Source organism: Monopterus albus, unplaced genomic scaffold (assembly GCF_001952655.1).
Source record: "Monopterus albus unplaced genomic scaffold, M_albus_1.0 scaffold29.1, whole genome shotgun sequence".
NCBI classification, from domain to species: Eukaryota; Metazoa; Chordata; class Actinopteri; order Synbranchiformes; family Synbranchidae; genus Monopterus; species Monopterus albus.
In genome coordinates this window covers 798,839-818,627 of record NW_018127909.1, presented here as the reverse complement: position 1 = coordinate 818,627, position 19,789 = coordinate 798,839, and the positions used below count along the sequence as shown (strand labels likewise).

General features: G+C 40.7%; 1 protein-coding gene across 1 annotated transcript in view; it reads right to left on the bottom strand.

Moving 5' to 3' along the window:
* Positions 1-12,223, bottom strand: part of naa15b (N-alpha-acetyltransferase 15, NatA auxiliary subunit b) — a 23,287-nt gene extending 11,064 nt beyond the window's left edge. The window contains exons 1-5 of the mRNA XM_020596196.1: positions 12,002-12,223; positions 2,783-2,867; positions 2,595-2,699; positions 1,583-1,740; positions 757-891 (exon numbers count right to left, since the gene is read on the bottom strand). Coding sequence (XP_020451852.1) covers positions 757-891; positions 1,583-1,740; positions 2,595-2,699; positions 2,783-2,867; positions 12,002-12,055 — 537 coding nt within the window. The 5' untranslated portion in view covers positions 12,056-12,223. The remainder of the gene's footprint in view (positions 1-756; positions 892-1,582; positions 1,741-2,594; positions 2,700-2,782; positions 2,868-12,001) is intronic.
* Positions 12,224-19,789: the final 7,566 nt, after the last annotated feature.

The window sequence follows — 19,789 nt, the reverse complement described above, 5'->3', positions numbered from 1 at the left end:
CCCCGATAGCTCAGTTTGGTCGGACGGCCAGCTCTAGGAAGGGTTCTGGTCGTCCCTAACGTCTTCCATTTAAGGATTATGGAGGCCCCTGTGCTCTTAGGAACCTTAAGTGCAGCAGAAATGTTTTTGTGACCTTGGCCAGATCTGTGCCTTGCCACAATTCTGTCTCTGAGCTCTTCAGGCAGTTCCTTTGACCTCATGATTCTCATTTGCTCTGACATGCACTGTGAGCTGTAGGGTCTTATATAGACAGGTGTGTGGCTTTCCTAATCACGTCCAATCAGTATAATCAAACACAGCTGGAGTCAAATGAAGGTGTAGAACCATCTCAGTGATGATCAGAAGAAATGGACAGCACCTAAGTTAAATATATGAGTGTCACAGCAAAGGGTCTGAATACTTACGACCATGTGATATTTCAGTTTTTCTTTTTTAATAAATCTGCAAAAATATCAAAAATTCTGTGTTTTTCTGTCAATATGGGGTGCTGTGTGTACATTAATGAGGAAAAAAATGAACTTAAATGATTTTAGCATATGGCTGCAATATAACAAAGAGTGAAAAATTTAAGGGATCTGAATACTTTCCGTACCCACTGTAAACAATACAAAAAAGCTTAATGTTCATGGGTTGCTGCTACACCACCTTCTGTGTTCTGAGCATAAGATCATACTGTATATTACCTGTTCTACTGTATGAAGGATTAAAAGGACAGTCTTTCTGTAAGAGTGTTGTGAAGGTCTAATTGTGTCTAACCTGTTGTGTTTTCCTGAACTCTTCAATGATCTTTGCGGCCATCTCGTAGTCTTCCAAAAGGTGATAGGCGATGGCGTAGCCGATCCAAGATGCCCGCTGTGCTGGACGCAGCTGCAACAGCTGGTACCTCGTCTCCTGTAGAAGAGAAAATGTGCACAAAGGTTTATTCAGACATGCTTCAAATAAGATTAACAGGGTGAGAAAAAGACAGACTATGTATGACAATTGTCACGTGCAGTCTGAAAAGTTTTAAATGTGACATGTGGCTGTGGAGATAAACTCGAAGTGAGACTGACGAATGGCAGCACCTGGTATTTTGCTGATTCATGGTACTGACACCAGGATGTTGTTAGCTGGATTAAAATAAAATAAAAAAAGACCCAGAGCCTCTCCCTTTCCCTGTCTCATCCTGTCAACCAGACTGTCATCTTAGCATTTCATACCTCTCAGTAAATAAGCTTCTAAAGCTTGAGTCCCAGGAGACCTGCTCTACATCATCAAGACTGACTGCAACCTGATATATGCCTGCTGAGTCGCTCTGTCCTTTCCAAATCAGCACGACACTGCATCCTGGACCAGGCACAGTGACAGATTGGAGTGTGTACTCAGTTTTTTCCTCCACAAACACTTTAGGCCTGTTTCTTCTTGCATCAAAAAGAAAAGTTGCCACATTTCTAAACTCTGCTTCTCACAGCAAGGTGTGGATGTGCTCTGACCTCCCAGTAGGTTGTCATTATGATAATCCAAAACATATTTCTCAATTATCATTTCACCAAAAAACAAGCAAAACACCCCATTGACCTCAAGTCCCTCTGTCAGTTCTCACCCTGTAGCCTTCCAGGTCCCTCATCTGGATCTGCAGCAGGGACAGGTCTCGGAGGATCTGCAGGTTGTCCTTGTCCCACTTCAGAGCGTTGCGGTAACACTTAATGGCCTCATCATACTTCTTATCCGAGCGCTGCAGTAGGCCATACACATGCCAGCCTTGGAAGCAAGGGAAGTTAAGGAACATGCCACCATAGTCCCTCTGTACGATTGGACGTTAGCCATATCAGACAGGTGTAGAGAAGCGTCCAGAGGTAGTGAAGTTAACTGGGGCCCAAATAAACCTGTCCTGTTACAGTGAACAACTGCTTTGAAAGAGTCATAATGTTTCAATCACTTAAAGGTGATTCACACACAGCTCTTACTCTGGATGTACATCAATAAATCACTTATTTATTTCATATGAATTGTATTATTAATAGCATTTTATCCATGAGACAGAGGGATGTAAACAGAGCAGGAAGAGAAAATAGTCAAAAATAATATCCAAAAATGAGCTAAAATGTGTTTACAATCATCCAAATGTGCTTGATGTAATAATGCAAATGCTTACCCAGTTTTCTTAAGTGATAAGTACCCCGAAATATTCAATATCACCCACTATTAATTAAAATAACTTTTAAAACAAAGTACTTCATACATCACTCACAATGCACAGTTAACCAATGACGGGTTTTGTGCCAGACTCAAGATAACAATTGACTTGTTAAGCTAAAAAGAAGGCAGCAGGTTGTCTGCTCAGAGATAGGTTGACTTAATGCAGGGATTAGGCCGAGATAGCACTTATCTGCCGCAAAATGTGCACAGCCTTCACTCTGGGAGTTAGAGAGGGAGACAGGGAGAAACTGAGCATCACAGAGAGGATGCGCTGACTGTGCTCCTTGGAGACGAGACCTCCTCTACACAGTGTGTGGCATCTCAAGGTCCTGTGACAGCACTCTCATACACACTTACCCGTTTTGCAAAAAATCACTGCTGAAAGTCAGAAATGTTAAGTGATATCACCAGGATACAGACATGGCTCCTGAGGTCGTTGCGCAGGCCTCTTCTCACCAGCTCATAGGCCTCCTCCTTCTTCCCCAGACAGTTCAGGGTCAGGCCCTTCATCGCCAGGGTCTCTGCAGTGAGAAAAGTGGACAGTGAGGGATGCATGTTGGCCTTTAAAGAAAACATTTGCATGCATGCATCTTCCACTGATTACCTCCATGCTCAGCAAACTTGGGGTTGGACAGGATCTGTTTGCAGAACTTGAGCCCGTTTCTGTACTGTTTGTGTTCGTAACATCGCTGTCAAAGGAATGAGAGCGAAATCTCATTAATCCAAAAGCGCAATCTCAAAGAAAGTCATAGAAAGAGTAACACTCGTATTGAAGTTCACAGCCTTGTCCCAACCCTCAACACTTAAAACTCACTTTAGCAGAATTTACTGGATGTGAAGGAAATCTAAAAAACACACTTCTAACCACCATACTTTAGACAACTTAGTAAGCATTTCGTGCATGAATGAGATGCTTATACTTACTTGTTTGCCTATGCTACTGTTTAGTAAAGCATTCTTTTCAACACATTATTAGATATTCTTATTCACCACATTTTTTATGTCAAGTTATGGTGAGAGAGAAACTGCTTGTATATAGAAGTGACACTTGTTAGGTGAATTCTTTAATTTATTGATAATGTTTAAGTTATCCATTCCTCTTGCCCTCTGGGTGTGGCTGGCGCAAGAACACCAAAGCTGCGGTCAACCCCACAAGGTGCTGCGCCCTTTAAAAACTGTGCAATCCAAGTTCCAGTAGAGATGAACAGAAAGTAGTCCAAAAGAAGTCTCCAGATGTTGCCTTCCTTACATGCCCTTTTGCTTCAGCTACCACCAGATTAAGTGCATTTCCTGTCTTCCTACTTACTTTGCATGCAAGACTTTAATTCCCTTTTTAACTCTTCTTCACAAGTCAAGCTCTGCGATTCCAAAATCTATAGTTTTAGCTTAAGTTTCATTTCTCTAGTCACTTAATTAGTATGTTTGCATCCAAATTCTAATTCACTTCCACATCTCCCAATCTCCAATGATGCTAGCTGAACCAGACTCCTAAGACCCAGACCCATCACTTGTTGCATGCACAACAGAACAAATACCCTAACTTTGACCAGTGGACCCTGCTGCTATACCAGCTGGAGACCGAGAACACCCCAGGGAGAAGCCACCCATGCTGTTCTGGAACACCGACTGAGGCGAACCAAACCTGATCAGGGATCAGGTTAAATTCTGCTGTCCAGTCGTTCACAATTCCACCTCATTTACAGTTAATAACTTTCTTTTCCATAGGTTATTATCTATAATTTCATCTCACCACAACTTATTAGGTAAAATCAGTCCAAACTGTTCCATATCTCAACCAATCATTTTCATTCTTGGGAGTGTGCAGTTCCGGGTTGCAAGCGAGAGCAGACGTCTTTACTGCTCCTCTTGTCTGTTCTACGATTTTTCACATCTTCTACATTTTCAAGTCTTTGAACAAATTGGGGTTGGACAGGATCTGTTTGCAGAACTTGAGCCCGTTTCTGTACTGTTTGTGTTCGTAACATCGCTGTCAAAGGAATGAGAGCGAAATCTCATTAATCCAAAAGCGCAATCTCAAAGAAAGTCATAGAAAGAGTAACACTCGTATTGAAGTTCACAGCCTTGTCCCAACCCTCAACACTTAAAACTCACTTTAGCAGAATTTACTGGATGTGAAGGAAATCTAAAAAACACACTTCTAACCACCATACTTTAGACAACTTAGTAAGCATTTCGTGCATGAATGAGATGCTTATACTTACTTGTTTGCCTATGCTACTGTTTAGTAAAGCATTCTTTTCAACACATTATTAGATATTCTTATTCACCACATTTTTTATGTCAAGTTATGGTGAGAGAGAAACTGCTTGTATATAGAAGTGACACTTGTTAGGTGAATTCTTTAATTTATTGATAATGTTTAAGTTATCCATTCCTCTTGCCCTCTGGGTGTGGCTGGCGCAAGAACACCAAAGCTGCGGTCAACCCCACAAGGTGCTGCGCCCTTTAAAAACTGTGCAATCCAAGTTCCAGTAGAGATGAACAGAAAGTAGTCCAAGAGAAGTCTCCAGATGTTGCCTTCCTTACATGCCCTTTTGCTTCAGCTACCACCAGATTAAGTGCATTTCCTGTCTTCCTACTTACTTTGCATGCAAGACTTTAATTCCCTTTTTAACTCTTCTTCACAAGTCAAGCTCTGCGATTCCAAAATCTATAGTTTTAGCTTAAGTTTCATTTCTCTAGTCACTTAATTAGTATGTTTGCATCCAAATTCTAATTCACTTCCACATCTCCCAATCTCCAATGATGCTAGCTGAACCAGACTCCTAAGACCCAGACCCATCACTTGTTGCATGCACAACAGAACAAATACCCTAACTTTGACCAGTGGACCCTGCTGCTATACCAGCTGGAGACCGAGAACACCCCAGGGAGAAGCCACCCATGCTGTTCTGGAACACCGACTGAGGCGAACCAAACCTGATCAGGGATCAGGTTAAATTCTGCTGTCCAGTCGTTCACAATTCCACCTCATTTACAGTTAATAACTTTCTTTTCCATAGGTTATTATCTATAATTTCATCTCACCACAACTTATTAGGTAAAATCAGTCCAAACTGTTCCATATCTCAACCAATCATTTTCATTCTTGGGAGTGTGCAGTTCCGGGTTGCAAGCGAGAGCAGACGTCTTTACTGCTCCTCTTGTCTGTTCTACGATTTTTCACATCTTCTACATTTTCAAGTCTTTGAACAAATTGGGGTTGGACAGGATCTGTTTGCAGAACTTGAGCCCGTTTCTGTACTGTTTGTGTTCGTAACATCGCTGTCAAAGGAATGAGAGCGAAATCTCATTAATCCAAAAGCGCAATCTCAAAGAAAGTCATAGAAAGAGTAACACTCGTATTGAAGTTCACAGCCTTGTCCCAACCCTCAACACTTAAAACTCACTTTAGCAGAATTTACTGGATGTGAAGGAAATCTAAAAAACACACTTCTAACCACCATACTTTAGACAACTTAGTAAGCATTTCGTGCATGAATGAGATGCTTATACTTACTTGTTTGCCTATGCTACTGTTTAGTAAAGCATTCTTTTCAACACATTATTAGATATTCTTATTCACCACATTTTTTATGTCAAGTTATGGTGAGAGAGAAACTGCTTGTATATAGAAGTGACACTTGTTAGGTGAATTCTTTAATTTATTGATAATGTTTAAGTTATCCATTCCTCTTGCCCTCTGGGTGTGGCTGGCGCAAGAACACCAAAGCTGCGGTCAACCCCACAAGGTGCTGCCCTTTAAAAACTGTGCAATCCAAGTTCCAGTAGAGATGAACAGAAAGTAGTCCAAAAGAAGTCTCCAGATGTTGCCTTCCTTACATGCCCTTTTGCTTCAGCTACCACCAGATTAAGTGCATTTCCTGTCTTCCTACTTACTTTGCATGCACTGTTCTATCATTGCTTGCCATTTAAACAGCATCAGTATTAATTTTGTTTTGTTTATTTAGATTATTAAATTACATAAAATTCAGTTCTGCTCTCCTTGTTCCTTTCTGTTGTGAAGCGATAAAAGTCCTTGTATGGAGAATTCACTCTTTAGACTCAAGACCAATGATTTATGAATAAATAATGGATCACAATAATTACATTCTATTCTGGTCAGTATGCCACAAAGAGACCTGGTGCTCCAAGGCAATTGTTTTATTTACTAAATTAATTAAACAGATATGCGACAATGTCAGACAACGTAGTGCATATGTATACATTATTTCAAATGATCCCCAAAACATAAACACATATAATATACTTTGCCACACAGTAAAGCTTAATGTTGAAACACACTTTATCACCTTTCTACTTTTTAATTAAGACATTACAAAAAGCATTAAAACCACCATCAAGAAATTACAGGAGTTTCGTCCTCAAGTTACATATATTTAGGTATACAACTGCACAATTGACAGTACGCCACCTCTCTTTATAAGCAGATCACTGACTATCAGAGATGATACGCAGTGTGTGTGTGTGTGTGTGTGTGTGTGTGTGTGTGTGAGTGAGAGAGAGAGAGAGAGAGAAAAACTGGCAGAGGGCAAGTCCTCACAGCCAACTTCAATAATTGTGAAAAAAAAAGATGACGTCAACTTCACATACAGGTGCCAAGGTCAGTTAGGAAACTGCAAGCAATTCACTGGTGGATGAAGTGGAGGATTACAGCACTAGCAAAGACATAGGGCTAGAGGACAAAAGAAACAAGCTCATGTCTTCTCAGGCAAGTCACTTACACCCTGCACTGCAGCTGAACTGCACATATAAACAACAGTGTGAAACAACTGTGCATGTTGGTGAAAACGTCTGCATATATGTAGAAAGACCATCTATTCAGAGGTGTTTGGGGCTAACTGTGAAGAATTTAGACACACAGATATATATACACTCAGTCAGTGGCACAAGTTTGTCATCATGTACACAAACCTGATTTAATGACAAATTTCTCTCCGTATACAGAATCAAAACTACATTACATTAAAACCGGTTGCTGGACTGATGAAAATGTCTGGTCCAGCTCAGTACTCCGATACCCTGATTCATTCTACAGTCAGCATGCCAAAAAACACGTATACGGTCTAAGCACTGCACAAAAACTTTAATAACTTCTTGCCCCATCACTGAAAAACTAACAATAGGCTCCAACTTGGTAGACACACACACCAAAAACCCTCGGGACACACCAATACTGATACCAGCATCAAGTCCGTTACAACCCTCCAGAAGGGTGTTTGAATATGTTCGAACTGACACGCAATTTATTTGAATTAATCTGAACCCCCAGCCTATAGACTTGGCCTTAATATTTATAAAAAAAAAAAAAAAAAAGAAGCATCAGTCAGTACCTCACGCTGCTTTGGCTGATTTAGGCGCCACATTTTGGACGCCAGGGACGCCACATGGATGCTGTTCTGCTCGTCTGTGGCAACGTCAACTTTGGTGCCTCACTTTGATAGCAAATTTGTTTATTTTGTATGTTAATGGTATTTGTAATGCATCAAATGTATTGTAATTTTTAATGTTTGCTGATGAGATGTTTTTTGGCTGGGGAAAGATTTATGGTAGCTTCTGATTAATTTAGTTTTACTTATTACATACAAGTAAAACTAAATTTATGTATGCTAGCTAAAGTAATCAAAATTCTGTAACAAATCATGATTAATGTTGGCATAAAGTGGACAAAAACACATTTTTGGCTATCATAATAAATCATAAGTTCTATTGGAAAAGGCATAATAAATTACATTAAAACTAAAATAGCAAAATCGATTGCTATATTACATAAAACTAAAAGCATTTTGCACCTAAAGTCATTATGTATGTTGTATTGCTCGGTCATACTTCCATACATATTATACTGTGTGGAAATACGAAGAAACATCTATAAAACAAATCTTTTATTTTTTAAGTATAAAAACGTGTCAGAATTATTAACAGAGCTGATTCTTATGCACCAACTAATAAATTTACTAAATCCCAATCCTTAAAATTCTTTATTTTAAGAATACTACAGTTGAAGCTACAGATTGTAACTTAAGGTAGCATTACATGAAACTCCAAAACAGTCCACTCTGCTCCACCCAGCGCTCCCTCTCCCTGCTCCACTATGTAGTTACATAAGCTCCCAGTTCTCCAAGAGTTTAAACTAATTTCATAAGCTTGATTGCTATGAGTTATGTTTCTTTTGTTTATTAAAAACTTTAAGGTAAAATAATTACGTGGAAATGTTATCATTGTAACACACAATCTAACACAGGCAATGCTATGTCAGCACCGTCTAACACAAATGAGTTCAGAAAGTCTCGCATGCATTATGCAAGTACTCAGATGCTACTACACACACACAGACAAACCGTACTGTGCATTTAATGTAATTTTAGCAACATTAAGACCACCAGCTGTGCTTATCCAGCATGTTCTCTGGCTCCCCCAAAATAACTCGCCCGCCAAGTTACAGTGACAGTCTGTCAGAGCTGCATTTCTACGCAGCAGGGCTCATTGCAAGAAGCTGCAGAGGCAGACGTCAGATGCAGGGACATCCCAAAACCTTTTCCAAGCTCTGATGCCACATTTGTCATGCTGACACAGAAAGTGACAAGCAAGATGTGGTTACACACTGAAAGTGTTCACATTAGAGGAGGGGCAACGAAAGATGGAAAAGGTGCCAAATTCTACTACTTTTCACTCTGTACTGGGGTGTCAACTTATTTTATTACATTAGAAATAGTTAAGGCATTCGTGATGACAAGATTTTTCAGACCTTTGCAGCACCTTGTCAGAAATATTTAAGCTATCAGAAAAAAAGAGAAGTATTTGTGACTGTATTAAACAATAGTTGTGTGACAGCCTAAAGGTCCAGTCTACATAATATACTAGATAGTCCGTGACAAACCACTTTAACACTTAAAACTCTACTACTAGTTCCACTCAACTTAACTTAACTTACTGAAGATATAAGGGGCTCCCCTTTGGTGTGGACATGTTGCTACAGGTATTTGTGAAATTAAATTATAGCATGTAGGTGATGTTTTAAGAACTGCATCCATGAGACTGAAGGCTTGTCACATACCAAGACACTACACATCGCCCATTAAACTTTACAGGCCTGAAAAGTGTTGTTGTACCCCGTACTTTTTACCATACTGACTCTGAGAGATGAGGCACTCCAAGTAACTACAAAACAGTACTGATTTATTCAAAGGATCACAGGTAAAATTAACATTACACGCTCAAGTATCTTGCACCTCCAAACTGCTCGCAGGCAGATGTAAGATGAAAGACCCTGAACCCACCAGGCCTATACATTATATCCCCTCGGTTGGGCTAGCCCCATACTACACAGAAACGTCAACCGAGACATCTCTGTTGCCAGCTTTGCAGCTGGCCATAGCAGTAGTCAAAACATGAAGTAAATCAATGTGTGAATGGACACGTCGTAATAATAATAAACACCCTGTCTGCTGACAGTCATCAACTCTTCTCTCTAGTTATCCTTGACCAGATGTACCCTGTAGAAACTCATAAGCATGCCTAAGCATTTAAGTCTAACTAGACATCCTATCTCCACTAAACATTTCTAATACATAAAGTATCTATCCAATTTCTATCTGACTAAAAATACCCAACAGTGTTAACAGCAGTAATACTGATAAACACAGGTTTTATGGTTTGTTGATAAAAAGTATTAGGGGCACTTGGTTGGACCCAATGAGTAGCTCTGCAAGTTCAAATACAGCAGAAAGGTTTACACTTAAGACCCAAACTGCCACAAAAAGTGTTGATGAAAATCGCAATTTTTATGACATAATTGGTGCATGGTCCAATTTTAGGTTAGGCAACCAGTAAGGAAAAGTGTCTCCCTGTTCACTGAAGGACCAAAACAGAAACTAGTCCAGCTCCACTGCCATGCAGAGGTTGGAAAACCGCCACCTTCTTCTAATAATGCATTTGTGCACCCAGTTAGGGAAAGCAAAAATAAAGAGGGGCGTGGTCCACTCCTGACTACAGCCAGGAGTCTGTTACAAGAGTCTTATCACATCTTCATCGCAGAAAGGTTAATGAAAGTAATTTTATTCAAAGTTTTCTCAGTCACAGAACTAAAGCTTCCATGAGACCAAATAATTTCAGACTTCTTCTTAACTGGAAACAAGACCTTAAGATTGCCTCACTTTCTAAAGTGAAGTCCTTAAATTGGATATGAGAGCACTAAGCTAGATATATGCCGCCTATGAAGTCTACACATTACCCCAAAGCAAAGAGACACTGATACAGAAATTAAACCTGCAGTACCAAAAAAAGTTGTCAAATTACCCAAATAATAACAATTAGGCAGTTCATTTTAGTGTCCTGCATCCTTGCTCAACACAGTTATTCACTAAGTTTCTTAACTTTTATTTTGTCACAACGTCCGTATTGTATTCCACTGACGAGTTATCATATAGAATTTTTTCCTACAGTCATTAACACAATCTCAACAGTGCAGTCCTTTGAAATATACAACCGCAACAGGCTCTAACTTGTCAGGACCATGTGCTGGTCGCAGGTCTGTTTTACATGCTAGAAGTAGAGTGCCAATGTGCTGAGAAGCAGACACTAACACCCAGCAGAGAACCTGACATTCAAAACAAGGATGTTTATCTGCACCGGTTAGTGACATTAAACTGCTGACTACTTCACACTGTTCCTGGAGAGTTTGTAACTAGATGTCTATACAGAGATGTTTAACAACCCACATCTGCCAAACCAATGAGCATGTCTGAAGAAGAGGAAGACTTAATATGCAGCACATCCCACTAAGTTCACAGATAGTTCAGTTACTGTCACATCCTTCAAACATTTAAATTTGACTTAAGCCACACCTATTCAACCATACCCCTGGTTTCCATAAAGCTGTGCGCAAGTAATGCATAAATAACGGGGAGACACAAGGACATGGAAGAGAGAGATAGATGGATGGATAAATGATGGTCGGGTAGCTACTAACTAGCTGCCAGAGCACAACAGGCCGGAAGCGGCTATAGATCTGCTGGCATAATCGCATCGGCTTTTCCAATTCCCTCTCATTTTCAAACATTCACTAACAGTTTGACACTTTCTAACTCAACCCGGTTATAGTAATGTGTGCAGGCTGAGGTCTCATATTATACAAATTAAGACTGACATTTACAAACATTCCCTTAATTAGCTAGTTGGCTAGTGTTAGCCGATGAGCTAAAGTCAAATATCCAGCCAGTTGGCTAAGCTCGAATAGAAGGTTAGCATGGCCCCGGTCTAGCACAAAACAAACGTGCAGTTATATACCAGTAAATACGCCTGCTTTGCATTCAACTATAAACAAAACAATGCCGCATTTATATAACTAGCTTCAGAAGCTAAGAGTATGATGTTATACGACTGGCTAGCGAGTTAGCCATCGTGGAACCTAGCGTTACGTTATTGGTTGTTGTATTTGAAAAACGGCGAGGCCTTTCGCAATCGAGTTAGCATAGTCTGGTCATTTACACCAGCACCACCGCATTTCCAGGTGGTGCTGCATTTTAATCGCTATGAAAAGTCTGTTAAAATCCCAACTAAGTCATAAACAACAATTTTGGCTTCAGGTCAGAGTGACAGCGCATATCAGGGCCGGGACACAACACCGGGCTAGCTATCCCATTCAATGGTGCCATTTTGCTATTAAAAGAAATCTAAGGCTAGTGCTAACAGCCAGAGAGCTACACCAACACTCGAGACTGCTGCCGATGGGTCTCTAAACTCGTCAGCTGACCGTATTGGCGAAAGTTAACACTGTGGAAATGCTTAACAATCAGCTCACCAAAATCCTCTTGAAGAGAGCATTCTCTTTCGGCGGTAAAGTAACCGTGGGCATTGTTACGGTTGAGATCAGTTTCCCCCTCGACCTCAGCACATGTAGCTAAAGTTAGCCCGGGTAGTCCCGACGAGTAGAGTTGAATGACGACGCTAGCTGGGCGCTCCGCTCGATTGCTCCGTTTTCTGTTCGATCTCACTTCCTCTTCACGTAGGAGCGGAAGTTCCGACACCTCTTAAAGCGGGGCGGTTGACTTTACATGGCAGAGCCTGGAAGAGTGTGACACATAAAGTATGCTGAAGCTAAAGATACCCTTAATATATGCTGAGATACACGGGTATACTCTGCTTTCGGTTAGTTGTATTATTTTTCCTCAAAAAGGTTCAATTATGCCTTCCATGTCAAAAATACTTATAATTATATTCTGCTGCACTGGGAAAACAAAACAAAACAAAACAAAACACGAATTATATTCTGCAGCACTGGGAAAACAAAACAAAACAAACCAAACAACAACAACAACAAAAAAACAACACGCGAATGTGCAAATAACTTTTATTATAAAAGTTGAACTAGGCTATTCGCGAATGTGCAAATAACATTTATTATAAAAGTTGAACTAGGCTATTAGAAAGACAGATGTCTCCTGCAGAAAAGTCAGTTTTAGTGCACTTCACGTTTCCACTATAGAGCTCAACTGATAGATCAGCCATGTGCCAAAGGACTGATATTTGATTACTGCAAATACAGATTACTGTATCTGTATATAGGTTTATGTTGGCTGATAAGGAACAAGAAATTACAGTGCATAAATACCAAACTAAGATTTAGGTAGTGCCACAGTATTGGCAAGTTGATACTGCAATTAGCCCATAAAATGACCCCCCACCAAGTAGGCTGTAGTGTTTTGATTAAAACAAAACAAACAAACACATTGTTTTATTATTATAAAAATCACCATTGTCGCATTCTTACTGTTTTAAACTTCTAAATATTCATCACATTCAATCATTATATGCCTTAAAAACCCAGTATCAGTTGGGCTACAGTTGTCTATATCACTGTAATTTGCATATTGGATGCTTACATTGTCAAAAAAAGTCTGGTCATACATATTAAACTCTGATTTAAATAGAGTTTTCTTCCTTCAGCAGATTAATTTATAAGCATTCTTGGAGTCAAATAGTGATTTTAAACTCCATCCCCCATTCCTCTTCCAGAAGGTACTGTCAAAGATTTTGAGCCAGGCTCAAAGCTGTTATAATTTTCAGGACTGATATTATGCCACTTTATTATGGTTTGACATTAACCACTTAAATATGTGGCCTACCTATCAGAGTAATGCCAATTTAGTAATTTGTTTAGACCAGATGTGAGTGCTCCTTATGTGACCAGGATAGCTCTATTAGCAGGCAGCTACATCTCATTCAGAGCACAGCAGTCTGTTGGCAAGGACACTGGTGTCCCAGCTGCACATTATAGCTGCGTTTCCACTGTTGGAACTTGATGAGCAGTGTCTGTATGGGCAGTTTATCAAACAACTGTTGAACAAGCAGAACACAAACTTGCAGTACTGTGACAGCTTCACCGTTTGCCCATGGAAACTGAGCTGCCCCTTGTTGGAGGTTGCTCTCTCTGAGTGCTGTCTAGTTTCACATTATAACATTGCCTCATTACAGCCTCATGGGGCTGCTTTTATAGATTTCTGGCCTTTTAGTGCTGTTGAAGGTGCAAACAGTGTGAAAGAACAAGAGAGACCGGTTTGTTAGAACACCTGGAAACATGTACCCCTAAGTCACACAAGAATGTCTCACTTGAGATCATTAGATCCTTCTGATGAACAACAATGTCTTTAGCATTTTATTCCCCAGTTTATAATACAACTTACTGTGATGTGAAATAAATATTTTTGTAAAATTCCTTTTTGTAATATTCAAAAAGAAAGGTTAAAAAAATTACGCTGTGATGCGCAAGGCAATGCCCCCACTGGTGAAACTTCTTTTTTTTTCTTCTGTTATCATGTTTCCTACTGTGACACCGTATCTTGAAACACACTTAGATCCTTTTGTCCTGCTATCCTACACAATAAAATCTTAACTTCAGCCTTTAGCAGATAAAGACCTGTCAGTCTGTTACTAATGTTTGTGTTTCACTCTTCTTCTATTCACCATCAGGTTCTTAATGATAAACAACAGAGGGCCTAATCCAAATTAAGTTGCAGGATCTAATGTCTAGAGACCAAGTGAACTGTGACTCTGGTGTGACATTTTAATCAACATTATCATTCTATTCACACTAAAGGCTGTTGTGTTATAATAAAACTGGAAAATCAGGGAGCAAGAAGAAGTGTTGTTTCAGCCAATAGCCACTAGAGAGCGCCCTGTAGACAGAATAGAGATGAGTGCTGCTCCCTAGCAATGTGCTGCTCATCATTTGTCATCATACAAACTATGTGCTAGTTTTAAGTCAAGAGGGAGAGTGAACAGTTCTTTAAGCATGTTTGTAGGCATGTATATACTGTATGTACTGTATGGGGTACACATGTGTACTATCTTAAATGAAGGTAATTAGAGATCTCTGTGTGCGTGTGTGTGTGTGTGTGTGTGTGGTGGGGGTGGGGGGTCGTGGTTTTTTATTCACACTATGAGACAGCTTAGGCCTTGCTCTGCTGTGATCTGAAGGCCTTCTCCTCGTCCACCACCACAATGGCTCCTGCTACCACATTCATCAACCTGACACCACACACACATTTCTCCCTCTCCCTCCACACTATCCCATCCCCTGTTCTCGCCTCCCCCCTCTATACGTCTTTCCACTCCACATTTCTCCAGCTACATTTCTTCACCTTATTACTCTCCAGGAGGGAGAGAGAGTGAATGATTCTTCTTCTCATCTCCCACTCTTTGTGACACATCATTTGTCGTTCTGATTAGAGCCCATAACAGGGCCTCCGGAGTGTGTGCAAGGCTGATGGTGTGTGTCTGTAAGCGTTTGGCTACAGGAGGAAACTGGATGTCATTAACTTGGCTAAGCACTGAGGAGCAAGAGAGACAGCATGTGTCTGTTCATCAAGCCATCTCTCCTCCTGCACAATTCAATTAGTTGACGTAAATTTTCCACTAAAGAAATTATGTTTTTGCTGCAAATATCACTCAGCAATGTCACTTTCCAACTTGCAAAGTTTAAATTTAAAAAGTGCTAATTGGCATTTTTGCACTAGCAATGGTATGCCACTTTAGACTAAAATATCCAGCTCTTAGATGGTGTACTGTTTTTGAAAATTATTTTCATATTGTAACGTAGGCTAGCTTGAGGAAGGAGTCAGAGACAGAAGTTGCCTTTTTTCCCACAGTAATCATAGTAAAGTCTCTTAAGTGTCGAAGGCGGCCTGAACTGGCGTTGTGGCCATTCTGGTGGCTCCTGGGTGGCTGGTGGAGAGGGACCTGGTGCTTGTGGATGGCTCGTGTTGTTGATTCTCCCCCCTCAGGTGAAGCATGAGCCAGCATGGTGAAAGTCTTTCCCTGTGGAGCATCACCCAGTTCTTCTTATTCAGTCTCATCCTGTACATCACATCTGACAGTCTTTTCAGTACAGTATTGGGTCCGCTCCACTGGCTCGCTGACTGTGGGGACAAGCCCTTCTTCCGTCCAGGACTGTACACCCACAACAACACACCAGGGACAAAGTTCTCTCCCAGGATGTGAGCATTCTGGGCCTGAGTCCCTGGCAATGTCCCTAGGCACACCAGAGAGATAGCGGACTTCGTGCCCACCAGAGCGCGGCACCTTGTGTCATTGAGTTCACAGTCCAAGTAGCAGCTGACTCACAGCTGTGACAAGTCGAGGGTAGATGAGTGGTCAGAAGGTGTTGGCCATTGTGGCTGGGCAATAGTGTGCAATGTGGCCCAGCTCCCCACAGTGGTAGCACTTCTTTTGGCATTGTTCGGCTGCTCTCCCACTTCCTCGTGATAGTGGTGGTGTGGCAGCGATCTGGCAGGCTGCCTCTTCCTCGCCAGTCTCTGACTGGTCACGCTGCTCAGTGGCCATGACCCGATGCACAGACCTCCACCTAGGTGCATAAGCAGCAGTCTCCCACTTCACTTTCCGCAGTTCCTCCGGCTTGCCTGGCAGGGAACACTGACTCCATTATTTTGGTGGGTTCCTACTGAGAGCGAGGTTGCAGGCAATTCTGCAGCGGCGGCAGGGCATTCTGCTTCAGGCCATGCCGCTTCTCGCTTCTGTCGGCTCCTGCTGCTCTTCCCCCTCCCATTTCTGACACCAATGTAACGTAGACTAGCTTGAAGAAGGAGTCGGAGACAGAAGTTGAATTTTTTCCCTTTTATTTTCCTTCTCTGGTAACAGCACAGCAACAACAGAACTAGGCACACACACACACACACCAAACTATTTACTCCTTGCCCCATGTGGCATTATGGGAGATCCATTTAGGTGCTTTCCCCCTAAGGCATTCTGGGACCCTGCCAATTGTCTCCCCACCCCCAACCCTACAGTATTCTTACCTTGAGAAAGGGATTACCAAGTTCATTTACAGCAAACTAACTGAAATTTTGTGTAATTATTATGAGTGAGTAATTACCAATAAATATCAGTTGAAGTACCAATCTTTGGAGTGGAATAATTACACTTTGGTCTAATTAACACATCAGTTTAATAAACCAGTTTAAGAAATCAATCTCTCAATCAATGAAGGAATGAATGCTCTATAACACTGACAGCTACTCTCTCAACAAAATAGACAAACGACATGGGTTTTGTAAATTTTATTAACTAATCTACAACCACATGACTACAATACTACACTGCTCTAATAAATAACTGAATGAACATAAGCGATGGAGATAAAATCTAAAGACATGATATAGTGACAAAGGCCTAACTGTAGGATGAAAGGGAATGGTGACGGTTGAAACCAGCAAATTTCTATCATCTATCATGAATGGATTCAGCCAAAATGTAGGAAAAATTGAATAAATTAAGATCTATCCCAGATACATTGACCTTTAACGATAGAGCCAGGTAGAATAAAGACAGCTTAGCCTACTGTGGTTTGCCATGTATGCCCAGGGCCAAGTAGTGTGTGTTCCACAAATTTTAAAAGCTGCGGGCTCCAGAAGCCTTGCTCGTTGCTTAGCAACAGCTTGAGTTGCTCCAGTTAATGGGAGTCCTTGCTCCATCAGGCCCAGAAGACAGCTGGAAATTTGGACCGGCTCTGGTTGGAATCTCCCTGGTCTAGCTGGGTGTCAGATAGGCTGTGTGGATTTAGACTGCTGCAAGTTAGATTGAGTGGTGGACGCTGCTATGATAATTTGGACTTGGAAGCCTGCATTCAAAAGTTGGACCTGGTTTCTTTCAAAAAGCTTGCAAAAAACCCCCACCTCCAATTCAACTCAAAACTCAGTAAGACAATGATCGCTCTACAAAGGTGGCTTCTTGTTCATTTTAAATAATGGGGCTCAGTTTGTTGCCTGAAAATATTAAAATACATTGTGTTAATATATGAAGTTACAACAAAAACAAAGTAGACAAGTCTAAAATCTCTAATCATGCAAAATCACCTTCCTAAAATTACTGGGTACTTCCTAGCCTAAATATTATAGTTTACAGTCTGATAAGAGAACAAAATCTTACAGAAATAATCAAAAAAGTCATGGTTAAAAGTCTAGTTTTTCATATCTCAGCTAATAACAGTCCCAGAGTGATTGAAGTTAGACTGAACATCATGAAATTCATCAGTGGTCATTATTACACAAGTTGCATGAGATTTAAGCACTTAGTTCACATGGATTTTGGAATCACTTTGTCCTAAAACAGGTGTTGTCTGTGAGAGGGAAAGATGTTACATCTGTTCTGTATCAAATCTGGCTTAAGTCACAAAATGGCTCCTTGGAATTTCTCTAGGAGTGTCCCTTTGAGTTGAGCTCAATGTTGGGCTGAAATAACAAATTACCTTTTATTCTGCAGCCAGTTACTCAGAGCCCAGAGATCGCCATGTGAGCACATAGGTGAATGCAAAGTGTATTTCATTCACTGAAAATAAAGTTTCACTTTTTGGAACCATTAGTTTGTCTCTGGTACAGATGCTTCTAAGAGCATTCCTTTGCATTATCTTCCCTGGGAATCACAAGTGGTGTTGTCTCCACCAAGGAGTTCCTCTGTAATCCTCTCTCTGCTGCATGCATATGCACTACAATGGACAACAATGAAACGTGGCACAGAGGGTTGATGCCCCTTTCACTTTAGCAATCCCCCGTGACGTTTCCTCTAGTACCACCATGAAGACTTAATGTTCATTTTTTAGTGAAATGTCTTGACAGCTACTGTTTGGTTTAGCATACATTTGCTGCAGATATACAACATAATTTACAATGTAATAAATAACTTTGGTGATTCCCTGGCTATTCATCAAGCACCACCATCGGTTTAATTGCCCAATACTTTGATTTAGGTCCAAATACATACAATACAATACAATGTTGCCATGCTAACAGGCTAACCTGAATACTGTATGTCCAAAATTTATACTACAAAGATCATGGAAAATATTGCATGTACAATGTATAAAATTAGTATGTACCATGAATTTATGATATGCTATGAGATGATGATCACGGCTGACATTATATCTGCTATATCATCCATAAAGTACCTACTGAACCTCAGCAATTTAGCATTGTTTCTGTGAGTTTGTTAACATCCTAAATGAAGATCAGTCACAGCACTTACACTAGTCTCTGTTGAGCTACTGCAAGACACAGTACTGTGCTTAGAGTACGTACAGTATATGCCAAATGTGGGTTCCAGGGTTTCCCTCTAAGCGCTACAAGGTGTATTTGTGTCGAGACGGCTCCCATGTTCTGGACTATTTTCACATGTCAACAGCTAACTATTAAATCAGGTTTGAAGGTATATTGCTGGTGCCATTCTCGTAAGCATCCAACACTAACGAAAGTAATTAGATTAATGCAGCGCTGTGCCTACAACACACATTCTCTGTAGTACAACCTCACAGAGCTGAGGATCTAAACCCTTGTTTATTTTAATATTTTAAATGTTTTTCCTATTTAGTGTGATTGGTTGACAGAAAAGCAGCCCCTACTGAATCACTGAATTATTAAAACAAAACATTTTAAAACAATTATCAAGTAAAAATATAAAAATAAAACTTGCTACCTTTACCCTCTCAAATGGGATTTTCATTATAAATGTAATATGGGTGTTTTTTGTCATTTGGAAGGAATTCCTGCCAACTCAGGTAATATGTAATAGGCATTTGTCATTATTTTTCAACATTATATACAATAAATGTTTTATTAAAAGGAGCAGCAGAGTAACGGTAAAGAAAACACCTGTTTCCTACAGTGCTGCAGAATTTCTAGTTTGACTGGATTTGTGTAGGAAACCAATGAGTTTCAGTCTGCTAGGCTGCTAGTACTATCAACAGTTGTTCTACTTTTTCACACCAGTAATGAACACCTCAACATCGCACTCTCTAGAGATGTTAAGTTCTGTGGTTTGGGTTGGATTGTAGCAAACACCTCTGACTGCATCCTCCCTCCTCCACCCCATTCCCTTCCCATCTTCCTCCTGTCCTGTCCTTCATCCTCCCTCTTTCTCTCGTTTTTCTGTCCTAGGTGGTGTCGCTACTGAACATGAGTAATGATGTTGTCATCTCTGTAAGCCTCCATTTATCAATGTCAGATGGGAGAGCGAAGTGTGGTGGATATGTGTGTGTGTGTGTGTGTGGGGGGGGGGGGGGGGGGGGGGGGGGGGGGGG